At 44.7% G+C, this 26951-nt stretch overlaps 1 protein-coding gene across 1 annotated transcript in view; it reads right to left on the bottom strand.

The window, feature by feature from the left end:
- Positions 1-1485: 1485 nt before the first annotated feature.
- Positions 1486-26951, bottom strand: part of LOC137421708 (BLOC-1-related complex subunit 8) — a gene marked incomplete at its 5' end in the record, with an annotated part of 64710 nt that continues 39244 nt past the window's right edge. Inside the window, 3 exons of the mRNA XM_078769220.1 lie at positions 1486-1826; positions 6231-6338; positions 23394-23458. Coding sequence (XP_078625346.1) covers positions 1784-1826; positions 6231-6338; positions 23394-23458 — 216 coding nt within the window. The remainder of the gene's footprint in view (positions 1827-6230; positions 6339-23393; positions 23459-26951) is intronic.

Raw genomic sequence — 26951 nt, 5'->3', positions numbered from 1 at the left:
CACTATACGTCGGTCACGCCACATCGTAAGCAGCAGACAGCCTTTCTGAAAGTAAGCCACATCACCACGACATTGAAGGTTGAGCTCTTTTACCGATGGTGGAATACCTCGACGATTGAGATTGACCGTGGAGCAGGCGTACGTGCCGTGCTGGTAAAGCAAGTCTTCAAGAAGCTCAGGCATGGAAAAGAAACGGTCAAAGTAAACATGGTGATTTTTGTTTTGGTAGCCATGCAACAAGTGCATCACGACCTGATAGCCAAGGCCTTTTGTAGGCCTCTCTTGGCGGTTGCGTCCAGTGTAAATGTCAAAATTCAGGCAATAACCAGTCTCGGCTTCGCAGAGTTCCCACACTTTGATTCCCCACTTCACGGGCTTTCTCGGCATGTGCTGCTTAAAGAAAAGGCGCCCCTTGAATGGAATCATGCCCTCATCAACGCTCAACTCTCTACGAGGGCAGTACCACCGTGAAAAATTCCTCTTAACCACGTTGATCATATCACGCACCTTGTATATTGGGTCATAGTCAGGATGATTCCGCAGGGGCTGGCAAGAATTGTCTCGTAGCTGCAAGTACTGGTTGATTTTGGCATAACGTGCACGCGACATTGTCCCGGAGATCCACTCGCACCGCAGAGCCTGGTTTCTGGTCCAGTAGCAATAAAGCCGGGGGACGGACTTGATTCCCATCATGATCGCAAGGGCAAAGAAAGCCATCATTTCATTCTTTCTCGTTGGGAACCACAGTGGGTCTGCTTTGCCAGACTCTGCAATGCGCTGTTCTGCATAAAGGTTGGTTTCTCGTACAATTGTCTCAAACAAAGATTCTGGCCAGAGTAGAAAAAAGTAATCTAGCGGAGAAGCATCGACTGGAAGATTGTGCTGTGGTCCAGACTCTTGGCAAAATTCATGGACTAACGGTTTAGTTAGTCTTTTTGTCCATCCCAAGTCATGTGAGTTACCCGGCATCTCAATTTCATCCTGAGTACAATCATGCATGGAATCATTTGATCCTCCTAACAATTGATGATTTGCATCCTCCGATCCCGGATAACTTTCCATTACGATGCTTCAGCTGCAGGCAATTCCATGGAAAAGTAGAAACGAATTAGTTGATCAGGGTTATGAGGTTTTCAAATACCATACCTGCGTCTTTACATAGATTACCTGACTGTTTATAAGGTTCAAAATCCGTGTGTTAACTCGATGCAATGATAGTTGAAGAAAGTTGAGCTCGTAATCCTATCTTGCAATGGCGTAACTGCACCTCCCAATATCACTAATCACATTATCTTTGAATATTGCAGAAGACTGGAAGCCAGCACTGGAAGTGACCTGCCATTTTTGAAATCCGCTGCTCGGAGAATGCCCACCGCAGCCTTGGGAACGCACAACTGCTTTGGCTCTTTGACAACTGCTTGACTAAACCAGTGAGCTTCAAGGACTGCTTTTGTGGCACCAGCTCTGCTTGCAACAAAAAGTCCGTTTGCTTTCTTCGACACCCAATATATTTTGCATTTAATTAGGTTTACTCACATGGCAGCATTTAAAGAGCACAGTGATTTATCTGGACATCCTCCAGTGACTACTACAAAGGCAAGCAATATCGTTTTCATTTTGCGGCCAAAAGTAATCAAACCGCCAAAAAGAACATAGAACAGGCAAGATGTTGAGCCAACTCCGCTCGACAATGCGAGTGAGTGCTGTTAGAATGTGTGCGTGTGTGTGGGTCTGTCGAGCGTGTACATGTGAAATGACGTGTTGTAGAATCGGTACTTTCTTCCTAGGCCGATGATGGATCCGGGAAGCACGGTGCCCGCAACGAGCTGAAAGACAAAAATGCAGCTTCCATTTGATCAAAATACTTGAGAGTTATGAAAAGTACAAGGTGAAACTTCTCTTTGAATCATGCTAATGTTGTGGTTAATCTGGCAGAATTGTCGCTTAAATTTGGCGTGTAATAAGTATGTGCTGAGAAAATCATTCCGTTTCTTCGGGAGATTTACTGCGGATGACATCCCATTGGGGAAAAAACAGTGTTACACTTTTATGCCTGGGCCTACTGTTTTTGCAATAATCGTTCCTGCTGTGCAGCGAAAACGAGGAAATGCAGTACAAAGAAATATAAACTCCCTTACCTTTTGTGCAACTTGGAATGAAATGCCACACCAGCTACTGCGATATGGATCCTGACCAACAGGGTGTGCTTGCCACACACCACCCCGTCTGTGTAGTGTGGATGTCATGGCACAGGCACTTCCTGTTGGTCAGGATCAGTGAGGTAATAGCTGGAGTGGCCTACATCATACATCATTCCTGGTCCCACACCAGTGAAGCATTTTATACAAGACCTTATTGAGTTTATATTTGATATGAGCCCCAGTATCAATCAGGAGGTGGGGCACCTGATCCCTGCTGATTGCCGGCAACCAGCTCCGTCACACATTTGTGAATGGATCACCCTCAACCACCTCCTCCCCTAGATTTTATGGATCATGGATGCTACGTTCTTGTGCTTATAACACTGTACCACAACCTACCCTGCTGAGCAGCAGGTCTTCCTTTACAACATGTGCATACGTAATATATGCGGACGGGACATCCAGCTTTTACATCCCCATCTGAAAATGACATACTTTGAGATGCAGCGCCTCCTTCACAGGTGCTCATCACAACAGCAATTTAAAAATAGGCCTTACCTTGGAAGGGATCTCAACACTCAGCTCTCGACGATCTCAACACTCAAAGTCAAACAATAGACAATTCAAATTCATCAAGGTGCAGGCTACATACAAAGCCACCATATCACTAATACCAGTAAAACTCGGTTTATATTTCTACACCCGCAAAAGTACCTGGCGTTGCTGGGCAACACAAAGTCGCTTCGTGGTGGGAGTATCAAGAGAGGGGAGAGTGGGGGAGGGGAGAGTAGAGGGGAGGAGGGAGGGGTGGGATAGGAGAACGGTGCGTGGGGATGGAAAGGGGGTGGGATTGGAGGGTGAAAGAGAGGGGAGAACGAGGGGAGGGAGAAAGGAGAGGGCGAGAGCGAAGCCTCACCACATGTCGCTGTACTGTACACTCTAGGACTAGGAGGGAGAGGTGGTGTGAGGAGAGGTGGGAGCATGGGAAACAGAGTGAGGGGAGGGAGAGGAGAGAGAGGAGGGAGGTTGGGTGGGAGAGAGAGGGGTAAATATGAGGGTAAGAGGTAGAGAGATGGGGGAGGATGTGTAGGGAGGGAAGAGTGGGTAGGGGGAGACAAGAATGGGTAGGGGAGGGAAGAATTGGGGAAGGGAATTGGAGGATGGGAAGAAGGCAGCGTGATGAGAGGAGAGGGAAAGGCAGTGTGATGAGAGGGGAAGGCAGCGTGAGTGGAGGGGAAGCGAAGGCAGTGTGAGGAGAGGTGAAGGGAAGGCAGCGTGAGGAGAGGGGAAGGCAACATGAGGCGAGGGGAAGTGAAGGCAGCGTGAGGAGAGGGGAAGGCAGCATGAGAGGAGAGGGGAAGTGAAGGCAGCGTGAGGAGAGGGGAAGGCAGCATGAGAGGAGAGGGGAAGGCAGCGTGAGAGGAGAGGGGAAGGCAGCATGAGAGGAGAGGGGAAGGCAGCATGAGAGGAGAGGGGAAGGCAGCGTGAGGAGAGGGGAAGGCAGCGTGAGGAGAGGTGAAGGCAGCGTGAGGAGAGGGGTAGGCAGCGTGAGGAGAGGGGAAGGCAGCGTGAGGAGAGGTGAAGGCAGCGTGAGGAGAGGGGAAGGCAGTGTTAAGGGAAGTGAAGGCAGCGTGAGGAGAGGGGAAGGCAGCGTTAAGGGAAGTGAAGGCAGCGTGAGAAGAGGGGAAGGCAGGGTTAGGATATGGGAGGCAAATGCAGCCCCCACCCAATCCTTTCGCTTGCCTTTCTCATCAGAGTTCTCACTGCCAATTGAGGCCTTAATCATCATCTATATGCTTCTATAATTGCATGTTCATCTGCATTTATCTGATTATTTAAGCATCCCCCTAAAGGATCTAAGCCTCCCACTATAGAAGACCCCCACTTTTCAATTGTACCCAGAGATTATTAGACCTCTTGGAGTACTAAACCACCATATAGGTTTCTTCTCCCTTTTTCTGCCAATGTTCAAGGACTTTCGGAATGAAATTTCGCATCAATGATGGGAATAAAAAGTACGAGGGGCTGACATAAATTGTTTGACCTTGATCCAATTATAAGGTCATGACCTAATTATAGACTAAAATTTTTCACCATAACTCAAATAAGGTTTGGCCAATCGGAACAATATTTCCCTCTCTACATATTCTAGAGCACGGCACATTTAAGCTTCATTTATATCATACCCCTTCGAGTTAAAGGTCAAGGTCAAATGGCAGTCTGAAAAAAATACCTTTTCTCATCACTCAATTTTGTCAATGTGGAATCTCAAAGACCGCTTGGCCTTCCAAGATGTTCTTGCACCATAATAGTGTCCCTGCATTGAAGTTGTGCACCTGATATTTGTTTCATGTACTTGAACTACTTTTTTTTACTCCCGCCAGGGAGTAATGCATTCACTCGTGTCCGTGTGTGTGTGTTTGTGAACAAGATATCTGGAAAAGTTCTGAACGGATTTGGATGAAAGTTGGTGGGATGATTGCCCTTGGGATAAGGAATTAATGCTTAGTTTTTGGTGAAGCTCAGGATATTATTCCCGATCCAGGAATTTTTTGAAGGATTTTTTTACCATTGGAAGATAGGGCTCATTTTTTTTTACATTATCTTCTATATATTCTATATTTAACATTGTGATATGAAAATAGTTTTCATATTTGTTGTAAATGTAGTTTAAACTCGTGGTTATGCGTTAGAGCGGTGTATTTTTTTTAGCAGCGTCGTCTTCAATGTTCATCTTTTTTTCTAATAAAGACATATTTTGTCATTTTAAAACCACCAAAGTGTGTATTAGGTTTTGCCGTTTCATAAAATGTATCGTTTGATACGTATAATGCTTTAAAACTGTTATTTTTATATATATATATTTTTTACCTCAGAAGAGATATCAATATTTAGCTCGGCGAATGTCATTCGCGGTGTCAGTATTTGATGAACTTATAAAGACTTAGTTCCAGGTTTGTCAATGGCTGAGGTATATTAACAAAACGAATAAAACAGATTTGGCAAAATTCGAACTTTTTAAAAAAAGATCGCATATTCACCCAGGGTTGGGAGAGGCTGAAGAAGAAGAAACCTCGCATGGCCTCCCAGACCAAATAAATAATTCTGGTTCTGACTCTGCGATTTTCAGGTTTATTACTCCCGCAAGGGAGTAACGCATTCGATCGTGTCCGTCCGTGTGTGTGTGTTCGTATGTTTGTGTGTTCGTGTGTTTGTGAACAAGATATCTGGAAAAGTTCTGAATGGATTTGGATGAAAGTTGGTGGGATGATTGGCCTTGGGATATTAAGGAAGAATTGATTAGTTTTTGGTGAAGCTCAGGATATTATTCCGGATCCAGGAATTTATTTTGGACATTTTTTGGGGAAAGATTTTTTCTGTTTTACTGCATTAAAGCTTTTATTCTTATTCTTAAATGATGTTTTTCTCCTCTAATTCCGAGATATATCAAAATTAATTATCTGACTGTTCGGGCCTACTTTCTTTTTCATTTATTGTTTTGGGGAGAGGGGATGTTAAACAAAACGTATTATTCCAACTAAACCCACGGTGGGAGTATGCGCTCTACTGAGTGGCGTTCTAGTTTCTGAATTGTGACCGAATGAACTAAAAACACCTTTTTATCATAACTTGCATCATTTTCCTCCAATTTTCATGATGTTGAGTTTGATGGATACAATGTAGGTGGGGACACATTTTCTTAATTTACATTATATCCTTAAATGTTGAAGGTCAAGGTCATATGACAGTACAAGCAAAATGTGCCATGATTGGATCGCCGGTAAGTCATGGGTGATCGTCAAGGGTAAGTTGGGGGAGGCTTACCCTTGGTGATCATTTTGTGATCTGAGATATCCACTTCTGGTCGTTACTTATTTACCTCAGAGCTAAAAGTAGTGTCCCTATGTAATTATTTACATATTACATATACATATTATTATATTATTACATATGAGTATTGAATGTACAAATTTTGATCAAGCATACTTGTTCTTCATTTTGCTTCTTCCTGGCCTATAAGAAGAACAAAGATCCCATAAAGTTCGTTGAATTATGAGCCTCCAGCAGGAGATCGGAACATTTCCTTACCTGCGTGCCTGGCTCTTGTTCAATTGATCCTTAAGAATCATTGACTTTTTTAGCATCCCTTCGATGTTCTTGAATGTCCTCGAGCTGTTTCCAATGCTTGTCACTGCCCTGAAATGAAACAGAAGTGATGGTGAAAAGTGTAACAGGACATACCATTTCTAATCAGAATAATTAATCGTAAAAGAAGGATGAGAAGGCATTATCGATCGATTATAATTTGAAGGGGGCAAATGTTCATTGTAAGTTTTAGGTGGAACTTACACGTTGAATGTCGCTTTGATCTAGGCCATATTGGTAGGGCCAAGTCAAATCTCATCTGCAGTTTTAGCTAGTTTCCTTTACCCTATAAATTATTGTTGTCCTGTCTTAAATGGATGAGCATCCAGTCTGACATTACACTTCCCTTTCATTGTGCAAAAAGGTGCAAAAACAGATCCTTTTAACTACAGACCAATCAGCCTGCTCCCAATTAATTATCAGCAAAGTCATGGAATCCATCATTGCTTCGGATATGAAATCTTTCCTCTTCTCCAATGGCTTGATCTCTGATCATCAATTTGGATTCAGACCAGGTCACTCTACTCTGGACATGCTGCTTCTCCTGTCTCAAAAATGGATGGAGGTCCTCAATGCCAAACAGGAAATCAGAGCTGTCTCCCTCGACATATCAGGTGCCTTCGATACGGTCTGGCACCCAGCTCTGCTCACCAAACTCTACTCCTATGGTATCCATGGAAATCTCCATGCATGGCTTGCGGACTTCCTCTCTGGTCGTAGTCAACGTGTGGCCCTGAATGGATTTCTCTCATCTCCCCTTCCTGTTCAGGCTGGAGTTCCCCAAGGCAGTGTGCTGGGCCCTGTGCTTTTTCTGGTCTTTATCAATGATCTCTCCGACTCTCTGGAAAATCCTCTCTATCTCTTTGCTGATGACTCCACTCTCTGCCGCTCCATTCCTCTTCCCTCAGATCGGCAGTCTGCAGCCTCCTCACTCTCTGAAGACCTGGACAAAATCACAGACTGGTCAAACAAGTGGAACATGTCTTTCAATCCTGACAAATCTCACACTCTTACTATGTCTCTCCGAAAAGATCGACTGGACAACCCTCCCATCTACTTTCTCAACAATCCTCTCCAAGAAGTTCTGTCGCTCAAGCTTTTGGGTCTCACTATCTGCCATGATCTTTCTTGGGAAAACCACATTTCCAAGCTGGCCTGCAAAGCCAGTCGCCGACTGGGCATCCTCCGTCATGCGAAGTCCTTCCTTGGCACACCTGAGCTCCTCACCACGTACAAGGCTTTCATCCGCAGCTCAATGGAATACTGCTCTCCCCTCTGGGCTGGTGCTCCTGCCTCACACCTAGCTCGTCTTCACGCTGTTGAAAGCAAAGCATTCAGAATCATTGGAATCTCCCGTGATGAAGCGAACTCCAAGGGCCTCTCACTCACTCACCGCAGGCAGGTTGGTGGTCTTTCCGTCTTCTACCGACTCCTCTCCGGCCTTTCTCCCCCAGCTCTCTCTGTGCTCTGTCCCCCAAATATTCCTACAGGTCGCACAAGATCTGCCAGCAAGCCTCTGATGGTTAAACTGCCGAAATCTCGGCTCTCTGCTCACCTTCACTCCTTCATTCCTCTTTTCTCCCGCCTCTGGAACAAACTCCCACACTCCCTTCAATCCCACTCCTCCCTCCAGGTCTTTAAAACAGCTGTTCACCACCATCTCTTATCTTCCCCCATCCAAAACCTTGATCTTTTCTACCCCCACTAATTCACCCCAGATCCACCTTGTTTGTAATTCCAACTTCTTTCCTGGTAGTCCTGGCAGTGTCCATATGTTTTATGCCTCTCCCACCCCCTTTCCCATGCCTCCCCCCCAAAGCCCTCTCCCTCCCACAGATCTCTCGATGTCTCCATGTCTCTCGGTTCCTGCTCTAAAATGTTGTGTTTGTGTCCTTCCCCCTCTCTCCCCATCTTTTCTACCGCTCCCGATGTTATTTGTTCTATTTGTCGGTTATGTGTCGGTTTGTCGGTTTGTCTTTCTGTGTGATAAATGTTCGCTCTTTCACAAGCCTCGATCTTGTATACAAAAATAAAATAAAATAAAAAAAAAAAAAAAATTGTGTTTCCATTTTTTCAGGATATCAATTCACAAAATTATATTTTTCTCATTTTTCATTTCTCATTTACAACTGGTGTTGGTGTTGGGCTCGTGTTGTCCCTGGTGTTGGTGTCCCTGGTATAATCCCTGGTGTTGGGCTAGTGGCTAGGGTGCCAGCTTAGGATCCTAGGATCCTGGGTTCGAATCCTGGTCGATCGCTGAATTAACGCCAGGGGGGTTGACTCAGCCTGTCATACCTTCCGAGGTCGGCTAATTGAGTACCAGTTCACTGGTAATTCCCTGCTTGTCGTTAAAGGTGGCAAAAAGGGTTGGCGGCAGGAAGGGCATCCGGCCGTAAAACATTGCTATTGCTTCAAAAAGGGGACCAAAAAAAAACAACAACAACCACGGTTCCCGAAAAAGGCCAACCTCCGCTTTGCGGGGAAAAATGGCCTCTAAAGGTGGTTATTTTTTTATATATATTTACAACTAAAATGGCCGCCAGTCTACCAGTCGGCCATATTTGATCAGATCGCAAAATAAAGTGAGGTGCATGTGTATGCCGTCATGTACTCTGCTTGTGCCACGTTTGAACAAAAATGGTCCATGCATGTCGAGAAATGGTTGAGGACACAATTAAGCACCAAAATGTCAGCAGTCGGCCATCTTGGATTTGATCTCGAAAGAAAATGAAGTGCATATTATCATTTATTGTTTTTGTGCCAAGTAGGAATAAAATCGGTCAATACATCTCAGAGATATGATTGCGGACGCACACACAAATGGACGGACGAGACCCAATCCATAAGCCCCCGTTTTGACGAAGTCCAATGGTGGCTGATAACACCAGCACTTTGGAACCATATTAGCTTAAACAAATAGTCCTTATCACTTCACTTGGAGAGAACGAGGCTAATAGAAGAGAAGACGAGACAAAAATAAACCTGTTGCACGCGGGCCCTGCTAGAGTGCAGTCTTCGTCCCTAGCAGGCCTGTCTATGCAGGTGACTTCTACCTACCCGTCTGGTGACTATGCAGCTCATCCCTACTAGGCTAGTGGCCAAATGAGATTTTGGGTGGCATACCCCTACCCAAGGTAGAACAAGTCACAACCTATTTTTTCTTGAAGAGGGATGTTTGGGGAGTTAGAAAATCATGGTTGTGAACCTGAGATCATTGCACAACATTTTGAAAATCACATTTACATATGTACCACTGTAGACTGCAAAAATGGATTTAATCGCCACAGATTTTGGCTCATATTGGCTCATATATTTGTTAATACTGGTGCTACAAACACAAATTTGGTACCAAAATGTGCGGAATGATGACATATATATCTGTAAAAACCATTTGTGATGTAACAAAGGCTTTTGTGTGACCTACAGGCAAAAATAGTGGAATTTTGCGCAATAAATCAGCTTCGGGTTTACCAATAAATATCAACAAAAACATTAATTACTTCAAAAATATTGGACTTGCAGTCATACTTGTTACATCAACATAATCCAAGTTTATTTACCCTTTGAAAAATATATCTAATGATATAATTGTCACTGAAATGATATAGTTATAACTGAAATCATATGTCGCCCCACTAATGCTGACCGATAGAAATCCCGAAGCAGATATGCAACATGAAGAATTGACTTAAGATTCTGACACAATTGTGAAAGTGACTTTTATAGACATCATGTTGATATAAGCTATTTCACATATGACGATAATGAATTCATAACATGCACTGTAACTTATGTACATCTATTACATGAAGTAATACATGTAATACATTTAAAAGTTCAGTCACGCTCTTCATCAGTGCTGTCGTCAAAGACAACAGAATCATCAACATTTGGACAATCGTCTGCACTACACGAGCAGAATTCAGTGCAGGTCAGTCCTGCAGAGATACAATGACATGTTCTGCTCTGCCTACAGTCATCGTCGGTGCAGTAGAGATGCGTGAGATCTCGAACCTCCCTTGGGGCTGCATCCTTTTGGAACATGACAGGCTCAAGTTTGTTGTCTCTGACCTGCCATCCATTACCATCGGGGTTCCAAAGTACAGGCTTCGCTACATGGCTGTGGGTCCATATCGCCACCTGGTAATTTGCTCGCTTCAGATGTTGTTCGAAAGCATCGTCTGTTGGTGGGAAGAGAGATGCTGGTTTGTCACTTGTGCAGGCATAAACATAACGAAGTTGGTCGAGTGTGTGACTTGACTTTGAACCATACAACGACAGAGCATATTTTGTGGCAGTGCTGACGACATTGGTTGTATCTCTGGTTTGGCCTAACCGTGACAGTGGTGCCAAGTGTGCAATGTTTTGCTTGAGTTTCGAATATGCAGTGCGTTTCCCGACTTTGAACAGCGAGGAGGTTGTGTCACAGCCACTTATAGCATGTGATGCTGGCAAGCAACTTGACGTATCCTGACCGATGTCGTCCGTTATTCTGTTGACAGGAATGAATCTCTGACGATTCGTTGTTTTTGTACAGTGACCTGCATTCATGTACACTTTGGTGTCCCCAAACATGCCTTTCCCACAGTAATAGATGAGTAGGACCAACACGTCAGTGTCATCACATCGTACAATGACCCTTGAGTGTGTGCTCTGGCGAGATGGATAGCATGTAGCAGGAGCCGTGTGTCAGCCTCCTCATGTGTGCTGAACAATTCAGGTAGTTCCCGGAATGCCTCTATGATCCACAACTTTAACTAGCAGGCCATCGTTAAAGCCTCCTGCCAGTGTGACAGATTGGTTTTCCTCAAGCTGCAATTGGGCGGCTACTGTCAAGTAACTGCAGAGGAAATCGGCAAGCGCTGATTTGTTTGTGGTGTTCTTCAGGAACTTCCTGTAGTTTGTAACTGTGCGTTGTCCATCGATGACATATCTGGGTGTTGACTCTCCACCAGTGCGACGTTCTCTTTCCAGCTGCGTGATAGAGAGTGGTACATCATACCTGTCAAAAACCAATGTAACTGATGTCACACCTTGGTTACTAGCAAGCAGTGACTGAATCTTCTGCATTATGGTACGTCCGAGATCGTCAAATGTGTCAAACTGGGCTTCATCAAGTGCCTGAAGTAGTGCCATCCCATCAATGACATAAGCAGTATCATGTTGGTCAGAGGGTTCGAGCACCTGGACTTCCTCGCAATTAGCTTCTAACTTCTTTGCCAGATCCGCCTTGTTGGTTTTTCGCATTGTCCCATCATTGTTGAAGAGGGACGGTGGCACAGGAGCCAGTTCATGTGTCAGGACTTGTTCCAGACTGACATCGCGTTTCTTTGAGACAGCAAGCAGCCGCCGGAAATGTACTTCTGAATCCACCATCAATTTATCTCGTTTGTTGGTTTTCATGGGTTTTGACATGTCTGCAAACGTTGGTGTCTTTGTTCGTGAGTCTGTTTCCCAGAAACTCTTGGTTTGGTCAGCAAGAAGTCGCTTTTCGATAAAACTTTTATTGCATTTCTGGGCGTCTGTTAAGAAATGTCCAAGTCCGTTTGATACTTCTTGTGAAGCAACCTGGCCTGTGGCGATGTTGACCAATTCGTCAGGTACAGTACGTAGGTCAAACGGATTTTGTGCGTTTGATACAAATTCCGTGATCTTGGTAACATCTTGTTCATCCCTTACCATCCTTGTCTTTCCATGCTCAGCGTGGTTTGTGGAAGCTACTTCAGTGTCCCCATCACAGAGTTCTTTAAAAGCCTCTGTATATTGTGTTGTGACATGTCGAGTGACCATCCATCTGGTAAGGGCACCTTTCCTCAAGGTAAACCCGATGACACCTCCCTGGCTCTTTCCCTCACGGTTAATTGTTTGTTCAAGTGCTTGGTCACTAGCAACAGCATTGAACCGGCGCAAAGACCTACGGACCACAAATCCACCTTCCTGCAGATATTGATAGGATTTTGGGTGCAATTCCCGAAGTGATAGCATATCATTCAAATATCCTGGCAAATATTTGGCATAATTTCCTCTGTCTGCAGCTCGGCACCAGGGTATAGTCTCACAGACGGCGATGAGATGGAGTTCGAACAGTCCCTCGCGCTCTGCTCTCAGAAGTCGCAGCAAGATGTTTACTCCCTGCATAAATGTATCCCAGTAGGCAAATGTTGCAGACTGTGTCCTACCTGCATTTGTGAACTCTTGTTGTAGTGCTTGCGAAGGTGCTATGTGCTCTGATTCAAGTTGTTTCGTCAGTGTTATTGCGGATTCCCTGTCTCCTGCATTGAAAGCATTCTGGATCTCTCTCACAAGCCTCTACATGTCGTCTTTGGGCAACATGGTGTGTTCTGTTGCTGCAGACGTGCATGGTTGCTGGTCACTCTCACTGGGGTTGGATGTGGAGATATTTGACTTGCTCGTATACTTGGCCCGACACGATTTGTGGAATGATACTTTCAAATCAAGACTCAATATGTCTTGTTGCAAAGGCCAGATACTTTCATAAACGTCATCTTTTCTGATTTGACTTGCTTTGAAGATTGCACTCAAACCATTAAATGTTGGGTTCTTTACAACTTCTTGCTTTTTAGGGTTGAGGGGTTTAAAGCATATGATGCAGTGGTCAGTGTCAATTTTACGACGCTTCACAACAGGTGGTTCCAGATCCATAATTGCAGATCAATTGTCAGCACGAGCATCTGAAATGAAATAATTAAAGATAAGTATATATCAGTAGTTTTAGAAAAAGGCAATCAAGCTCAAAATTGATTTTCTGCAACTGGATTTAAAATCATTCTTGTTTGGTTAATGCATATACATGTATTATAAATTAATCAATGTCGGTTACTTTTAGGGGGGGGTGACATATGGTTTCGGTAATAACTCTATTAATTCAACGGATTTATCTTTATGAGTTATATTTCTAAAAAGGAGAATGATAGAGGGTTATTTTGATGTAATATGTAGTAATACAACTCAAATACTTATGAAGAAATTAATTGTTTAGTTGATATTTATTGGTAAACCCGAAGCTGATTTATTGCGCAAAATTCCACTATTTTTGCCTGTAGGTCACACAAAAGCCTTTGTTACATCACAAATGGTTTTTACACATATATATATGTCATCATTCTGCACATTTTGGTACCAAATCTGTGTTTGTAGCACCAGTATTAACAAATATATGAGCCAATATGAGCCAAAATCTGTGGCGATTAAATCCATTTTTTGCAGTCTGCAGTGGTACATATGTAAACGTGATTTTCAAAATGTTGTGCAATGATCTCAGGTTCACAACCATGATTTTCTAACTCCCCAAACATCCCTCTTCAAGAAAAAATAGGTTGTGACTTGTTCTACCGTGGGTAGGGGTTTCTCACATTTTAGGCCCCTTTTTTTATTTTGGCCACTAGATCATACGGGCTTGGCCAAACCACGAATCACTGCTGACACACCATGAACCACCAGGAGCCCTTCAGCCATGCACGGCAAGGAGAGCGACAGCCAATAACCCAAGCAAGAGCGAGTCAGCCACCAAGGAACAACCAGAGAGCAATTGTGCCAGCCACCAGAGGGATGCCCACCAACCAGAGCTTGGAATGGCAGCAACCAAGGAGAGCCCCAAGAGTACAGTGTTTGGTGCTTTTTATAAACCCGTGGGGGGAGTGGGTGGACTGGGCGCCGGAGTGCTCTCATTGGTCACGGAGCAGGGGAATTCTACCTACCCGTCTGGTGACTTTTTGCCCACCTATGCCATGTTGTCGTGGACAGCCGAATGCTGTGGGTAGTGGAAAATTACATAAAGACAACAGATGGACAACAGGGTAAGCTTAACATTGTAGACTAGATGGATTTATGAGAAATGTGAATGTTATGTGCATTTTTGGGTAAAAGTTGGGAACCTCACTTTTTAACATAATTAGCGTATGCTGAATTCGATTAACCCGGTTCCCAAGCCGAATGTTGAGTTTTTGACCTTCTAATTAGCATAAACAAAATGGCCGCAAAATTGCCATTTTTGGACAATTTCTTTGAACAAGCATTTATATATCATGTATAGACATGCAGCTCTTTTACTTTAACTTTACAACTTTAACCCCAAAATGCACCTAGAAGCTTATACATGGCCTTTTTTCATAAATACGTCTAGTCTATATTATGGTTGGTGACATATTGAAAGAGACATTTAAACTGATATTGAAATTGGACACTATAAAATGGGAAATGGTTTTAATAAGACAATGTTTCATACAACCATTTATTCCAAAATTAAGTATACATGGCCATGAAGCACAAACATTCAGGAATGTCACACATGTTGTTTTGCCAAACTACATCAAATTCATACAAAGGGTCTGATCATCACTGTTTCTGACAGGCACACATTGATGTGCACCTCAACTTTGAATAGCGACATTTGCAATGTTGAGTCTTGCATTGCTTCGGGCATGCACAACAAATCATCTCGAGGCAACTTTCTGGGATTGGACTCAGTGACATCAGAATAGGCTCAAGTCCTGAATCACCACGTTTCCATCCCATTTCCACAGGTGCAGGAAGGTCAGGTATGGCACAATGAGTATTTCTCCATACCATGGCTTGATAGTGTACTCGCATCAAATGGAAATGAAGAGCATCACTTGTCGGTGACATTGCTTCTGGTTTACCAGTCTTGGAGAACAACATATGTCGTGCTGAATCAACAGAGGTTGTTCTGTGCACATTATATATTCTGCAGACGAACGCTTCTGCAGATTTGATTGTCTCCTCTGTGAGTTCACCAATGCCCAAGTTCTTCAGCAGTTTATTCAAAACTCAAAAAAACAACTCAAAATTCGGCTTGGGAACCGAGTTGATCGAATTCAGCATACCGTAATTATGTTAAAAAGTGAGGTTCCCAACTTTTACCCAAAAATGCACCCAGAAGCTTATACATGGCCTTTTCCATAGTCTATTTGTCCGCACAGAATAAATATGATTTTCTCTGCAACCGTTAGTCCGATTGACAGGAAATTTTCACCATAGGTGCAACTCCACCTGCAGAACTTTTAAATTATAATTATGACGTCATAGGTCATGTGGTATGGGCGCTATCTTGGAAAAAACTAAAAATTTTGCACCTCTATCTCTGAAAGCGCTGCATAGAAAAAATGGAGACATGGCTCATTCTAAAGAACTCTCCATGGGGAATAAAATATGCTAATGATGATGTCATATGTGCTTCCATTATGACATCATAATTCGACAAGTACAAAACTTGATCCAATCAAGATGAAATTTCTTGAGCATCACCAGGGGATAAATTGGTGGAGAAAAAAAAATGATGATGTCATCGGTCACGTGGTTCGGCCGCCATATTTGTTTTAACACAAAAGCCTTAAAAACCAAAGAAAGCACGTCCTGGCGAGGGTCTGCAATCTCTGACTGCTTTTTCTAGTTTATTTTTTGACGCAAACCTTTCCAGGAGTTCCCTGAATCCATCAGCGTTGGTTTCATTGAAATCCGTTAATCCGTTCTCTAGTTATAGCATGACAAACCTGTATAGAAAATCGTGTTAATTCGTCTCGTGTCTTTTGAGGTCTTGTACAGTGTGCAACCTTGAGGCTTTGTTTTTCCTCTCAGTGGTCCGTCGTTTGTGCTCCAATAACTTTCGTTCTCTGCTTTTCCCAGTCTTTTCACCCCATAGCCTACTTCCTTGTGTAAATCTCAACTCAAAAAAAACAAAAATACCAAACAAAACCATTTCCTTCTCTGTTCTTATTCTTTGTTCTCATTCGTTTATTCGTTCTTATTCGTTCGTTCGTTCTTCGACCACGTGTTTCTCCCCCATTTCCCCAGATAGTTTTCACTGTTATTAACCTTACAATGTTTACACTTTCCCCTCAAGTTCTGTATTCCGTCATATATTATAACACCTTTTTCTTCTTCTTTAAAAGGATGCTTTCGACTTGCTCACCAAATCTATTCATCCCCAAAAAAAATTCCATCTCCTATAGTGCCTTTTTTCTACATTCCCTAAACTCTCCTGCACTCCATCCTCCATCCAGCGTCCTTAAATGTATTTTTGACTCGGAGGTCACAAGAAACTCATTTTGCAATAAATATTCCTTTCCCATTAATCGTACACTTTCTAAAATCCAATCTCACCCCTCCCCTCCAAATTTTTTTTGTTTTTTTGTTTTGTTTTGTATACTGAATCGAGGCTCGTGAAAGAGCTAACATTTACTTCACAAACAAATCAACCAGACAAACAAAATACCCAAAAAGAGGGAGCGGAAGACAAGATGGGGAGAAGGGGAAGCACACAAACACAACATCCGAGAGCAGGGAGATGTGTGGAAGGGAGAGGGCCCGGGGGGAGGAGGCATGGGAAGGGGGGGGGGGGGGGAAGGGAGAAATATAAAACACAAGGACACCAAGGACTTCCTGGACAGAAGTTGGTATTTCAAAAAAAGTGGAATTGGGGTGAAATTAGCGGGGGTAGAAAAGATCAAGGTTTTGGATGGGGGAAGACAAGAGATGGTGATGAACAGCTGTTTTAAAGACTTGGAGGGTGGAGTGGGATTGATGAGAGTGAGGGAGTTTGTTCCAGAGGCGGGAGAAAAGAGGAATGAAGGAGTGAAGGTGAGCAGAGAGTCTTGATTTTGGCAGTTTAACCATAAGAGGGTTGCAGGCAGATCTTGTGCGACCTGTAGGAATATTTGCGGGACAGAGCCCAGAGAGAGCTGGGGGGGCAAGGCCAGAGAGGAGTCGGTAGAAGACGGAAAGACCACCAATCTGCCTGCGGTGAGTGAGTGAAAGGCCCTTGGAGTTAGCTTCATCGTGGGAGATTCCAATGATTCTGAATGCTTTGGTTTCAACAGCGTGAAGGCGAGCTAGGTGTGAGGCAGGAGCACCAGCCCAGAGGGGAGAGCAGTATTCCATTGAGCTGTGGATGAAAGCCTTGTATGTGGTGAGGAGATCAGGTGTGCCAAGGAAGGACTTCGCACGACGGAGGATGCCCAGTCGGTGACTGGCTTTGGAGGACAGATTTGAAATGTGGTTTTCCCAGGAAAGATCATGGCAGATAGTGAGACCCAAAAACTTGAGTGACAGAACTTCTTGGAGAGGATTATTCATAAAGTGGATGGGAGGGTTGTCCAGTCGGTCTTTTCGGAGAGACATCGTAAGAGTGTGAGATTTGTCAGGATTGAAAGACATGTTCCACTTGTTTGCCCAGTCTGTGATTTTGTCAAGGTCTGCAGAGAGTGAGGAGGCTGCAGACTGCCGATCTGAGGGATGAAGAATGGAGCGGCAGAGAGTAGAGTCGTCAGCAAAGCGATAGAGAGTATTTTCAAGAGAGTCAGAGAGATCATTGATGAAGACCAGAAAAAGCACAGGGCCCAGAACACTGCCTTGGGGAACTCCAGCCTGAACAGGAAGAGGAGATGAGAGAAACCCATTCAGGGCCACACGTGGACTACGACTAGAGAGGAAGTCCGCCAGCCATGCGTGGAGATTTCCATGGATACCAAAAGAGGAGAGTTTGGTGACAGAGCGGGGTGCCAGACCGTATCGAAGACACGTGATATGTCAAGGGAGACTGCTCTAATTTCCTGTTTGGCATTGAGGACCTCCATCCATTGTTGAGAAAGCAGAAGCAGCATGTCCAGAGTGGAGTGTCCAGGTCTGAAACCAAATTGATGATCAGAGATCAAGCCATTGGAGAAGAGGAAAGATTTCATATCTGAAGCAATGATGGATTCCATGACTTTGCTGATAATTGGGAGAAGGCTGATTGGTCTGTAGTTGCTGGGATCTGTTTTTGCACCTTTTGTGGGCAAAGTGGTGATGTTGGCAGATTTCCAAGCAGATGGAAGATGACCTTTAGCAAAAGAGAGGGTGAAGAGAACAGAGAGAGGGAGTGAAAGAGCAGAAGAACATGATTTTAGGACCCGTGGGCTGATGCCGTCAGGTCCAGTTGCAGAATCAGAGTCGAGGGTTGACAGAAACTTTTCCACCTTGTCAGGAGGAAAGGACACAGAGTCCAGGAGCAGCTGGGTACGACTGGGTACGGTGGGTATAGAGAGGGATGGGTTTGGGACACAAGATTTAGAGGCAAACACAGAGTTGAGGCATTCAGCTTTTTCACGTGCGGAGTCAGCCGTGTGGCCATTTGAGGTGAGGGAGGGGATGGAGGGGGAACAAACACAAGAAACAGATTTGACCAGACGCCACCAGGATTTGGAAGAGGGAGACAGATAAGAGAGTTCGGTCCTGAGAACGGAGAGATATTGTTTCCTGGCTCTCCTGAGGGTGGACACACACTTGTTTCGGGCTTTGTGAAAGGAAATGAGATTTCCTTTCGTTGGATTTGCTTTCCAGGAGACGAAAGCAAGTTGTTTCTGGGCAATAGCCTCACCACAAGATTCCGTGTACCATGGACGGGAGGAAGGGTATGACAACTGAAGACGAGATGGGATAAATCTGTGCATGAGAGAGAGCAATTTACTTTGGAAGAATTCCCAGGATGAGTTGATGTCAGAGGCTGTAGAGATGGGAGACCAGTCAAGATGATAGATGGCTGCTTGAAGACCATGCCAGTTGGCCTGAGTGAAATGCCAGGCTCGTCGACGCTGAGGAGGCTCTCTGAGAATGGTCATAGAGATGTCCACTTTAACAAGCACATGATCAGAAGAGCCGATTGGAGCAGAAGAAGAGCAGCAGACATTTTCAGGGAAGTTAGTCATAACCAAGTCCAGAAGAGAAGGTGCTCCGTTGACTGAGATCCGGGTTGGGAAATTGACAGATTGTGTCAGTCCCAGTGAGTCACAGAAGTCCTTTGCTGAAGAGCCATGGCTGGTGAGAGGGGTACCCACCCCCAGCCAACTGGCATGGTGACAGTTGAAATCACCACATATGAGGAAGAGAGAGTTGGGATGGGTAGATAGAAGTTGGTCCATATTATCAGACAGCGAGATGTAGATGGAGTCATCACTGTTTGGTGGATGGTACAACACACATATGAACAAAAGGTGGGAGCTAAGGGGAAGCCGTAGCCAAAGGTATTCCTGGGGGTGAGGTGGAGAGAGGGCAGTGCAGGGCGAGTGAGGAAGAGAGTATTTTTATAAAGATAGCAACACAACCTCCAGGACGAGGCTCAGGTCTATCATACCGGAGGATCCATACAGGATCTTCCCCATAACCCCTCCCCTCCAAATCTTCCCCATCACCCCTCCCCTCCAAATCTTCCCCATCACCCATCCCTTTCAAATCTTCCCCCTTTCCCCTCCCCTCCTAATCCTCCCCATCACCCATCCCTTTCAAATCTCCCCCCTTGCCCCCTCCCTCCTAAACTACCCCCTCAACCCTCCCCTCCATGACTCCACCTCGCCCCTCCCCTCCTAGACTCCTCCCTCACCCCTCCCCTCCAAATCTCCGCCATATCCCATCCCTTTCAAATCCCTCCCCTTATCCCTTCCCTCCTAAACTCCCCCCTCGCCCCTCCCCTTCAAATTTCCCCACCCTCATTTCTTCTCAATTTCCCCCTCTCACTCCCCCTCCTCAAAGCGTCCTCCCCGCTTCTTCCCCCTTCCAACTCTCACCTCCATCTCCCCCAACCTTCTGCCTTGCTCTTCCCCCTCCTCAAATAACACCTCATTGTGCCTCACCCAATCACCATCAAACCTTTTGTCCGCCCCATCCTGCCCTTTCTCCGAGCTATTCTGAAATCTCTGACACACCTTCAACAGCTCTCCCTACCTCTTCCACCTCTTCCACATCTTACCCTACCCCTCCTCCCCCCTGTTCTGTATCCGATGCTCCCCCTTCCTCTTCATTAACGGGATGGACCTCAAACATCCGGGGCCTTCGTTCAAACTAAACGGATCTCTCCATACAAGTTGCTTCTGTTAAACCAGACGTGATCTGCTTAACATAAACTTTCCTCCTTCATGATGTCTCTGATTCCTTAGTATCTCTCCCGGGTTACTCCCTCCTCCGGTATGATAGACCTGAGCCTCGTCCTGGAGGTGTGGTTGCTATCTTTATCAAAAACTCTCTTCCTCACTCGCCCTGCACTGCACTCTCTCCACCTCACCCCCAGGAATACCTCTGGCTACGGCTTCCCCTTCGTTCCCACCTCTTGTTCATATGTGTGTTGTACCGTCCACCAAACAGTGATGACTCCATCTACATCTCGCTGTCTGATAATATGGACCAACTTCTATCTACTCATCCCAACTCTCTCTTCCTCATATGTGGTGATTTCAATTGTCACCATGCCAGTTGGCTGGGTGTGGGTACCTCTCTCACCAGCCATGGCTCCTCAGCAAAGGACTTCTGCCACTCACTGGGACTGACACAATCTGTCAATTTCCCGACCCGGATCTCAGTCAACGGAGCATCTTCTCTTCTGGACTTGGTAATGACTAACTTCCCTGAAAATGTCTGCTGCTCTTCTTCTGCTCCAATCGGCTCATCTGATCATATTCTTGTTAAAGTGGACATCTCTCTGACCATTCTCAGGGAGCCTGCTCAGCGTCGACGAGTCTGGCATTTCACTCAGGCCAACTGGCACGGTCTTCAAGCAGCCATCAATCATCTGGACTAGTCTCCCATCTCTACCACCTCTGACATCAACTCATCCTGGGAATTCTTCCAAAGTAAATTGCTCTCTCTCTCATGCACAGATTTATCCCATCTCGTCTTCAGTTGTCATACCCTTCCTCCCGTCCATGGTACACGGAATCTTGTGATGAGGCTGTTGCCCAGAAACAACTTGCCTTCATCTCCTGGAAAGCAAATCCAACGGAAAGAAATCTCATTTCCTTTCACAAAGCCCAAAACAAGTGTGTGTCCACCCTCAGGAGAGCCAGGAAACAATATCTCTCCGTTCTCAAGACCGAACTCTCTTATCTGTCTCCCTCTTCCAAATCCTGGTGGCGTCTGGTCAAATCTGTTTCTGGTGTTTGTTCCCCCTCCATCCCCTCCCTTACCTCAAACGGCGACACAGCTGACTCCGCACGTGAAAAGCTGAATGCCTCAACTCTGTGTTTGCCTCTAAATCTTGTGTCCCAAACCCATCCCTCTCTGTACCCACCATACCCAGTCTTACCCAGCTGCTCCTGGACTCCGTGTCCTTTCCGCCTGACAAGGTGGAAAAGTTTCTGTCAACCCTCGACTCTGACTCTGCAACTGGACCTGACAGCATCAGCCCATGGGTCCTAAAATCCTGTTCTTCCGCACTTTCACTCACTCTCTCTGTTCTCTTCACCCTCTCTTTTGCTCAAGGTCAACTGCCATCTGCTTGGAAAACAGCCAACATCACCGCTTTGCACAAAAAGGTGCAAAAACAGATCCTAGCCTCTACAGACCAATCAGCCTTCTCCAAATTATCAGCAAAGTCATGGAATCCATCATTGCTTCGGATATGAAATCTTTCCTCTTCTCCAATGGCTTGATCTCTGATCATCAATTTGGTTTCAGACCAGGTCACTCTACTCTGGACATGCTGCTTCTGCTGTCAACAATGGATGGAGGTCCTCAATGTCAAACAGGAAATTAGAGCTGTCTCCCTCGACATATCACGTGCCTTCGATACGGTCTGGCACCCCGCTCTGCTCACCCAACTCTCCTCCTTTGGTATCCATGGACATCTCCACGCATGGCTGGCGGACTTCCTCTCTAGTCGTAGTCAATGTGTCCCTGAATGGGTTTCTCTCATCTCCTCTTCCTGTTCAGGCTGGAGTTCCCCAAGGCAGTGTTCTGGGCCCTGTGCTTTTTCTGGTCTTCATCAATGATCTCTCTGACTCTCTTGAAAATCCTCTCTATCTCTTTGCTGATGACTCCACTCTCTGCCGCTCCATTCCTCATCCCTCAGATCGGCAGTCTGCAGCCTCCTCACTCTCTGCAGAACTGGACAAAATCACAGACTGGGCAAACAAGTGGAACATGTCTTTCAATCCTGACAAATCTCACACTCTTACGATGTCTCTCCGAAAAGACCGACTGGACAACCCTCCCATCTACTTTCTGAATAATCCTCTCCAAGAAGTTCTGTCACTCAAGCTTTTAGGTCTCACTATCTGCCATGATCTTTCCTGGGAAAACCACATTTCCAAGCTGGCCTCCAAAGCCAGTCGCCGACCGGGCATCCTCCGTCATGCGAAGTCCTTCCTTGGCACACCTGAGCTCCTCACCACATACAAGGCTTTCATCCGCAGCTCAATGGAGTACTGCTCTCCCCTCTGGGCTGGTGCTCCTGCCTCACACCTAGCTCGTCTTCACGCTGTTGAAACCAAAGCGTTCAGAATCATTGGAATCTCCCGCGATGACGCTATCTCCGAGGGCCTTTCACTTAATCACCGCAGGCAGGTTGGTGGTCTTTCCGTCTTCTACCGACTCCTCTCCGGCCTTGCTCCCCCAGCTCTCTCTGGGCTCTGTCCCCCAAATATTCCTGCAGGGCGCACAAGATCTGCCTGCAACCCTCTTATGGTTAAACTGCCAAAAATCAAGACTCTCTGCTCACCTTCACTCCTTCATTCCTCTTTTCTCCCACCTCTGGAACAAACTCCCTCACTCTCTTCAATCCCACTCCTCCCTCCAGGTCTTTAAAACGGCTGTTCACCACCATCTCTTATCTTCCCCAATCCAAAATCTTGATCTTTTCTACCCCCGCTAATTTCACCCCAAATCCACTTTTTTGAGGTGACTTTTGACTTGTTTCCTGGAAGTCCTTGGTGTCCTTGCGTTTTATACCTATCCTGCCTCCCCCCAGGCCCTCTCCCTCTAAAAACATCTCCCGATGTCCCTGCTCTCAAATGTTGTGTTTGTGTGCTTCCTCCCCTTCTCTCCCCATCTTGTCGACCGCTCCCCTTTTTATATACTTTGTTTGCTTGTTTGTTTGATTTGTTTGTTTGATAAATGTTAGCTCTTTCACGATCCTCGACTCTGTATACAAAAAAACCAAAAAAAAAAACCAGACAGATAGACAGACATGGCTCCTTTTATAACATCGATTTTTCTCTTTATCTTTTCTATGTTTAAAAATAATTGGTAATACATACAGAATAATGCATAACATCAAATGGTGTATGTTGTTGTCATGTTCGGCTTTATTTCATATACCCTTACCCACAAGCATAGTCCACATCATAAATCATGCCTTGGCTTTGCCTCTCAAGCTCTTGCATGTTAGCCTGTGAAGAATGCAGAAAACACAGATTTTTTCAGAGAACATACATTTCCATTCCCTCTCTCTATTCTCCGTGCATTGGCCTCTCAACCTCACCCTTTTCCACTAGTCTTGACGTCTGAAAAAGGAATACAATGAATATGGTGACAGAGGTGTGGTACTGTATAACTTTAGGATTGTTTTTTTTTTCTCATAATAACCACATGTATTGTACTTATTGTGTTCCCAAATTGATGCAAAATATTTTCTGCTTGTCTCGGGTCATGTACAAGGTTTTCATGCTAGTTCAACATCTCAGGTCCAGAAAAGTGCACATCTAATTTGTTTTGCCAAAAAGGATTATGCGTTGAAATCTGTTATTCATTTATCAAAGTGAATGCAAATACATAAAATATGTTTGGAAAACAAGTATCTGTGTGAAGGCACAGTGGGAGCTCTCGATGCACTTTTGTGTGTCATTCATCTTAGTTCAGAAAGGAGGACATTCCGGAATGCAAAAACTACAAAGGAATTAAACTCCTACCACATACCTTTGAGATATAGCAGAGAGTCGTAGATCAGAAATTGAGAAAAATATTGGGAAAGTCCATGAAAGTCAATTCGGATTCATGCCCAGAAGAAGAACCATTGATGCCCTATTTGTTTTGAGACAAGTGATGGAGAAATATTTGTAACGTCAGAGTAACATAAGATTTTATTCATCGATATATAGAGAAGGCTTTTGACTGGGTGCTTGGGAGGAAGTCTGGAGAAGTGCAATAATTTGTGGAGTCCCTGAGAAGTATTGTACAACTATTACTAGTCTAGTAGGAAGACTAGGTCCCCCTGCACCCCCCGGAGATATACTTCTAATCAGTGTTTCTAGATTGGAAAAAATGTGTAGAAAATGACTAGCTATGGCCCCAAGCTGAAAAAATGTCCCACATACCATTTTTATGCAAATTACTGCTGCCATTATCAAAAAAACGATTTTTGACATATCTCAGCCAATATTGCAGATAATTGAAAAATGAAGGTGTCTAGACCCATGTTTTGAAGGGCATAGATCATGATAGAACTATTCATAACATGATTACATGTGTCTATGGTATACTAGTATGCATATTAATGCTGTAATTACAAAATAATCAGTTTTACAAATGATAAGGATACGTTAATACTGCAGATAACTTAACATGGTACATAAGGGGTCTAAACCCAGGTATTTTCAAGGTTAAATGTCAACAAGATGCTCCTGAGTCTTGCATAGGGGCGGGACATTGGCAGTAACATTGGTACCACTCAACTTTTCTTCCCACCATTGACTTTGTATTGCGAGAGATTTTCACTTGCTTATTTAAAGGTTTCTCACCCAGCCCACGTAAAATCTACCAACTCCTGCTGTTAACTCCCAAACATATTTTTTTATGTTATCCAATCACAGTGCAGAAATGACAGACTAGAGATCCAAATTAGTGCTGCTATAGCTGCCATTTTACATTTCCATCCATGTAACATGCGCGCTCGCGCGCTCGTATCAATTGGTAATGTCGCGCGCTCGTATCAATTGGTAACGTTGATGTTATTGAATACCTCAGTTGAAAGTTCAGTCTTCCATTCCATCTGTGTGTTGTTCTTGGTATTCATCCTCCAATCTAGCCAGGTAAGATGCTAACTATAATGTTACTCACACTCTTGACTTCAGTTTCTGCATGAAATCATAAACAGGCAGAATAACAGCTGAGCCAGCTAGCACCATGTTAGCTAACGTTAAAGCTAGCCTCATCTATGTACAGTATGTTCCTAATGTCGGTGTAACTTAAACTTTTGTTAATGCCAAACATGAGACATATCTGTTGACTTCTGTATATGAATTGAACCAGAAAGAGGCACGACAGCTGAGCTAGCTACAGTAACTTAGCACAATGTTTCATTGGCCTAGATAGCTAACGTTAGTGTGGAAGAATTTAGATGTTTTAGCTATTAGCACTTTTGATGCCACTAAACATGGTTTAGTCAGCTAAAAAGTACCCTAGTGTAGAACATGACTCAGAACCTCTGTTACCTCACTGAAAACTCAGAGCCTCCTTTCACAGGCACTTTTAACATCATTCGTGATTTCTTATTTGTCATTTAACAGTGATGGTAGACATCGACAGCAAGCATGCCCAAAAGAAAACGGAGTGTAGAACCTGCAGCCCAAAGCTCTCCTCCTACATGCATCCTTCATGTACCATCCATGTCTGATCATGGGGATTTCACGCCCCTCCGTAAAATTAAAGGATCTGCTTCAGAAAAACTGCAACTGCTTCAAAAGATCCGGGATAGACGTCTCAACCAACCGCATGACTCCCCATGTCGTATGCAATCAGTATGTGATCAGATCCCGGCAACTCTTCCTGATGACCTAGAAAGAGTAGGATATCACAGCAAGTGTTATAAGCACTTTGTCCGCCACTTTCATCGTCTGGGAGATGATACAGAACCAGGGCCATCAACCTCATCAGGGCATCACTCTCCTCGTAAACCAGGAGGTTCTGCTGAACCCATCTTCCCGCCAGAGTGTATATTTTGTGAGAAAGTTGAGACCAAAGATGCTCATCGCAATACTGAGAGGCCTACAACCTTCCCATCCTTTAAAAACAAAGAAAATGCATGGGAGCAAATCGAAACACGGGCTGAGAAAATGGGTCTCTATCGACTCCATCGAAAGGTGAAAAACAAAGACCTCTTTGCATGTGAGGCCAAACACCATCCGTCATGTTTTAAAGCTTTCCGCACAGCATTCTACAACTATGAGCGTGCGATTCACAGAGCCGAAGCACCAAAGGAGCAGGCTTGCATGTCAGCCGCCCATGAAAAGGCATTCAACTCAGTACTGGAACACATTCAAACCCAGGTCATCCAGCAGAATAAAGTTCTACAGCTTTCTTCCTTGCGCTTGCTCTATGTCGAGGAACTGAAACTGAATGGATATGAGAACTCAAATTATCGGTCAGAGAAACTACTGAAACGCCTACAGAATGACCCAATCAAGGAGCATATCCACTTCACGAAGGTTGATCATGACAAATGTGATGTCATTTCTTTCTGGCTTGTGCACAGCTCAAACATAACAGTTTCCAATGCTCTCGCACGAGCATTCACACTCGGAAGCACAAACAAGAACCAAAATGTTGCCCTCCAACTTCGCCAGGGTATTCTACAGGCTTTCAGAGAGTGTAAAGACCAACCATGGCCACCAACAGCTGAAGACATGGAGCTCAATCCTGAAGACATCCTACCTCCAGACCTTGTCCGCTTTCTCAGCGTGCTAATGACTGGCAAGGAGGGCATCGAGACAGAAAAGGTGAAGCGTCTGGTCTTCTCCATTGGACAAGATCTGTGCCGTGCAGTGTCAGATGGAAAATGGAAGTTACCAAAGCACATTCTCCTCTGTGTGACTGTAAGGCACCTGTTCCGAAGCAAACAGCTCACCACAATACTACACAGGCTTGGACACTCTGAGAGCTACGATT

Source organism: Myxine glutinosa, unplaced genomic scaffold, assembly GCF_964187855.1.
Source record: "Myxine glutinosa unplaced genomic scaffold, kmMyxGlut1.1 SCAFFOLD_1700, whole genome shotgun sequence".
Classification (NCBI taxonomy): Eukaryota; Metazoa; Chordata; class Myxini; order Myxiniformes; family Myxinidae; genus Myxine; species Myxine glutinosa.
The sequence above is the reverse complement of the archived record's forward strand: the minus strand, read 5'-3'. Positions and strand labels throughout refer to the sequence as shown.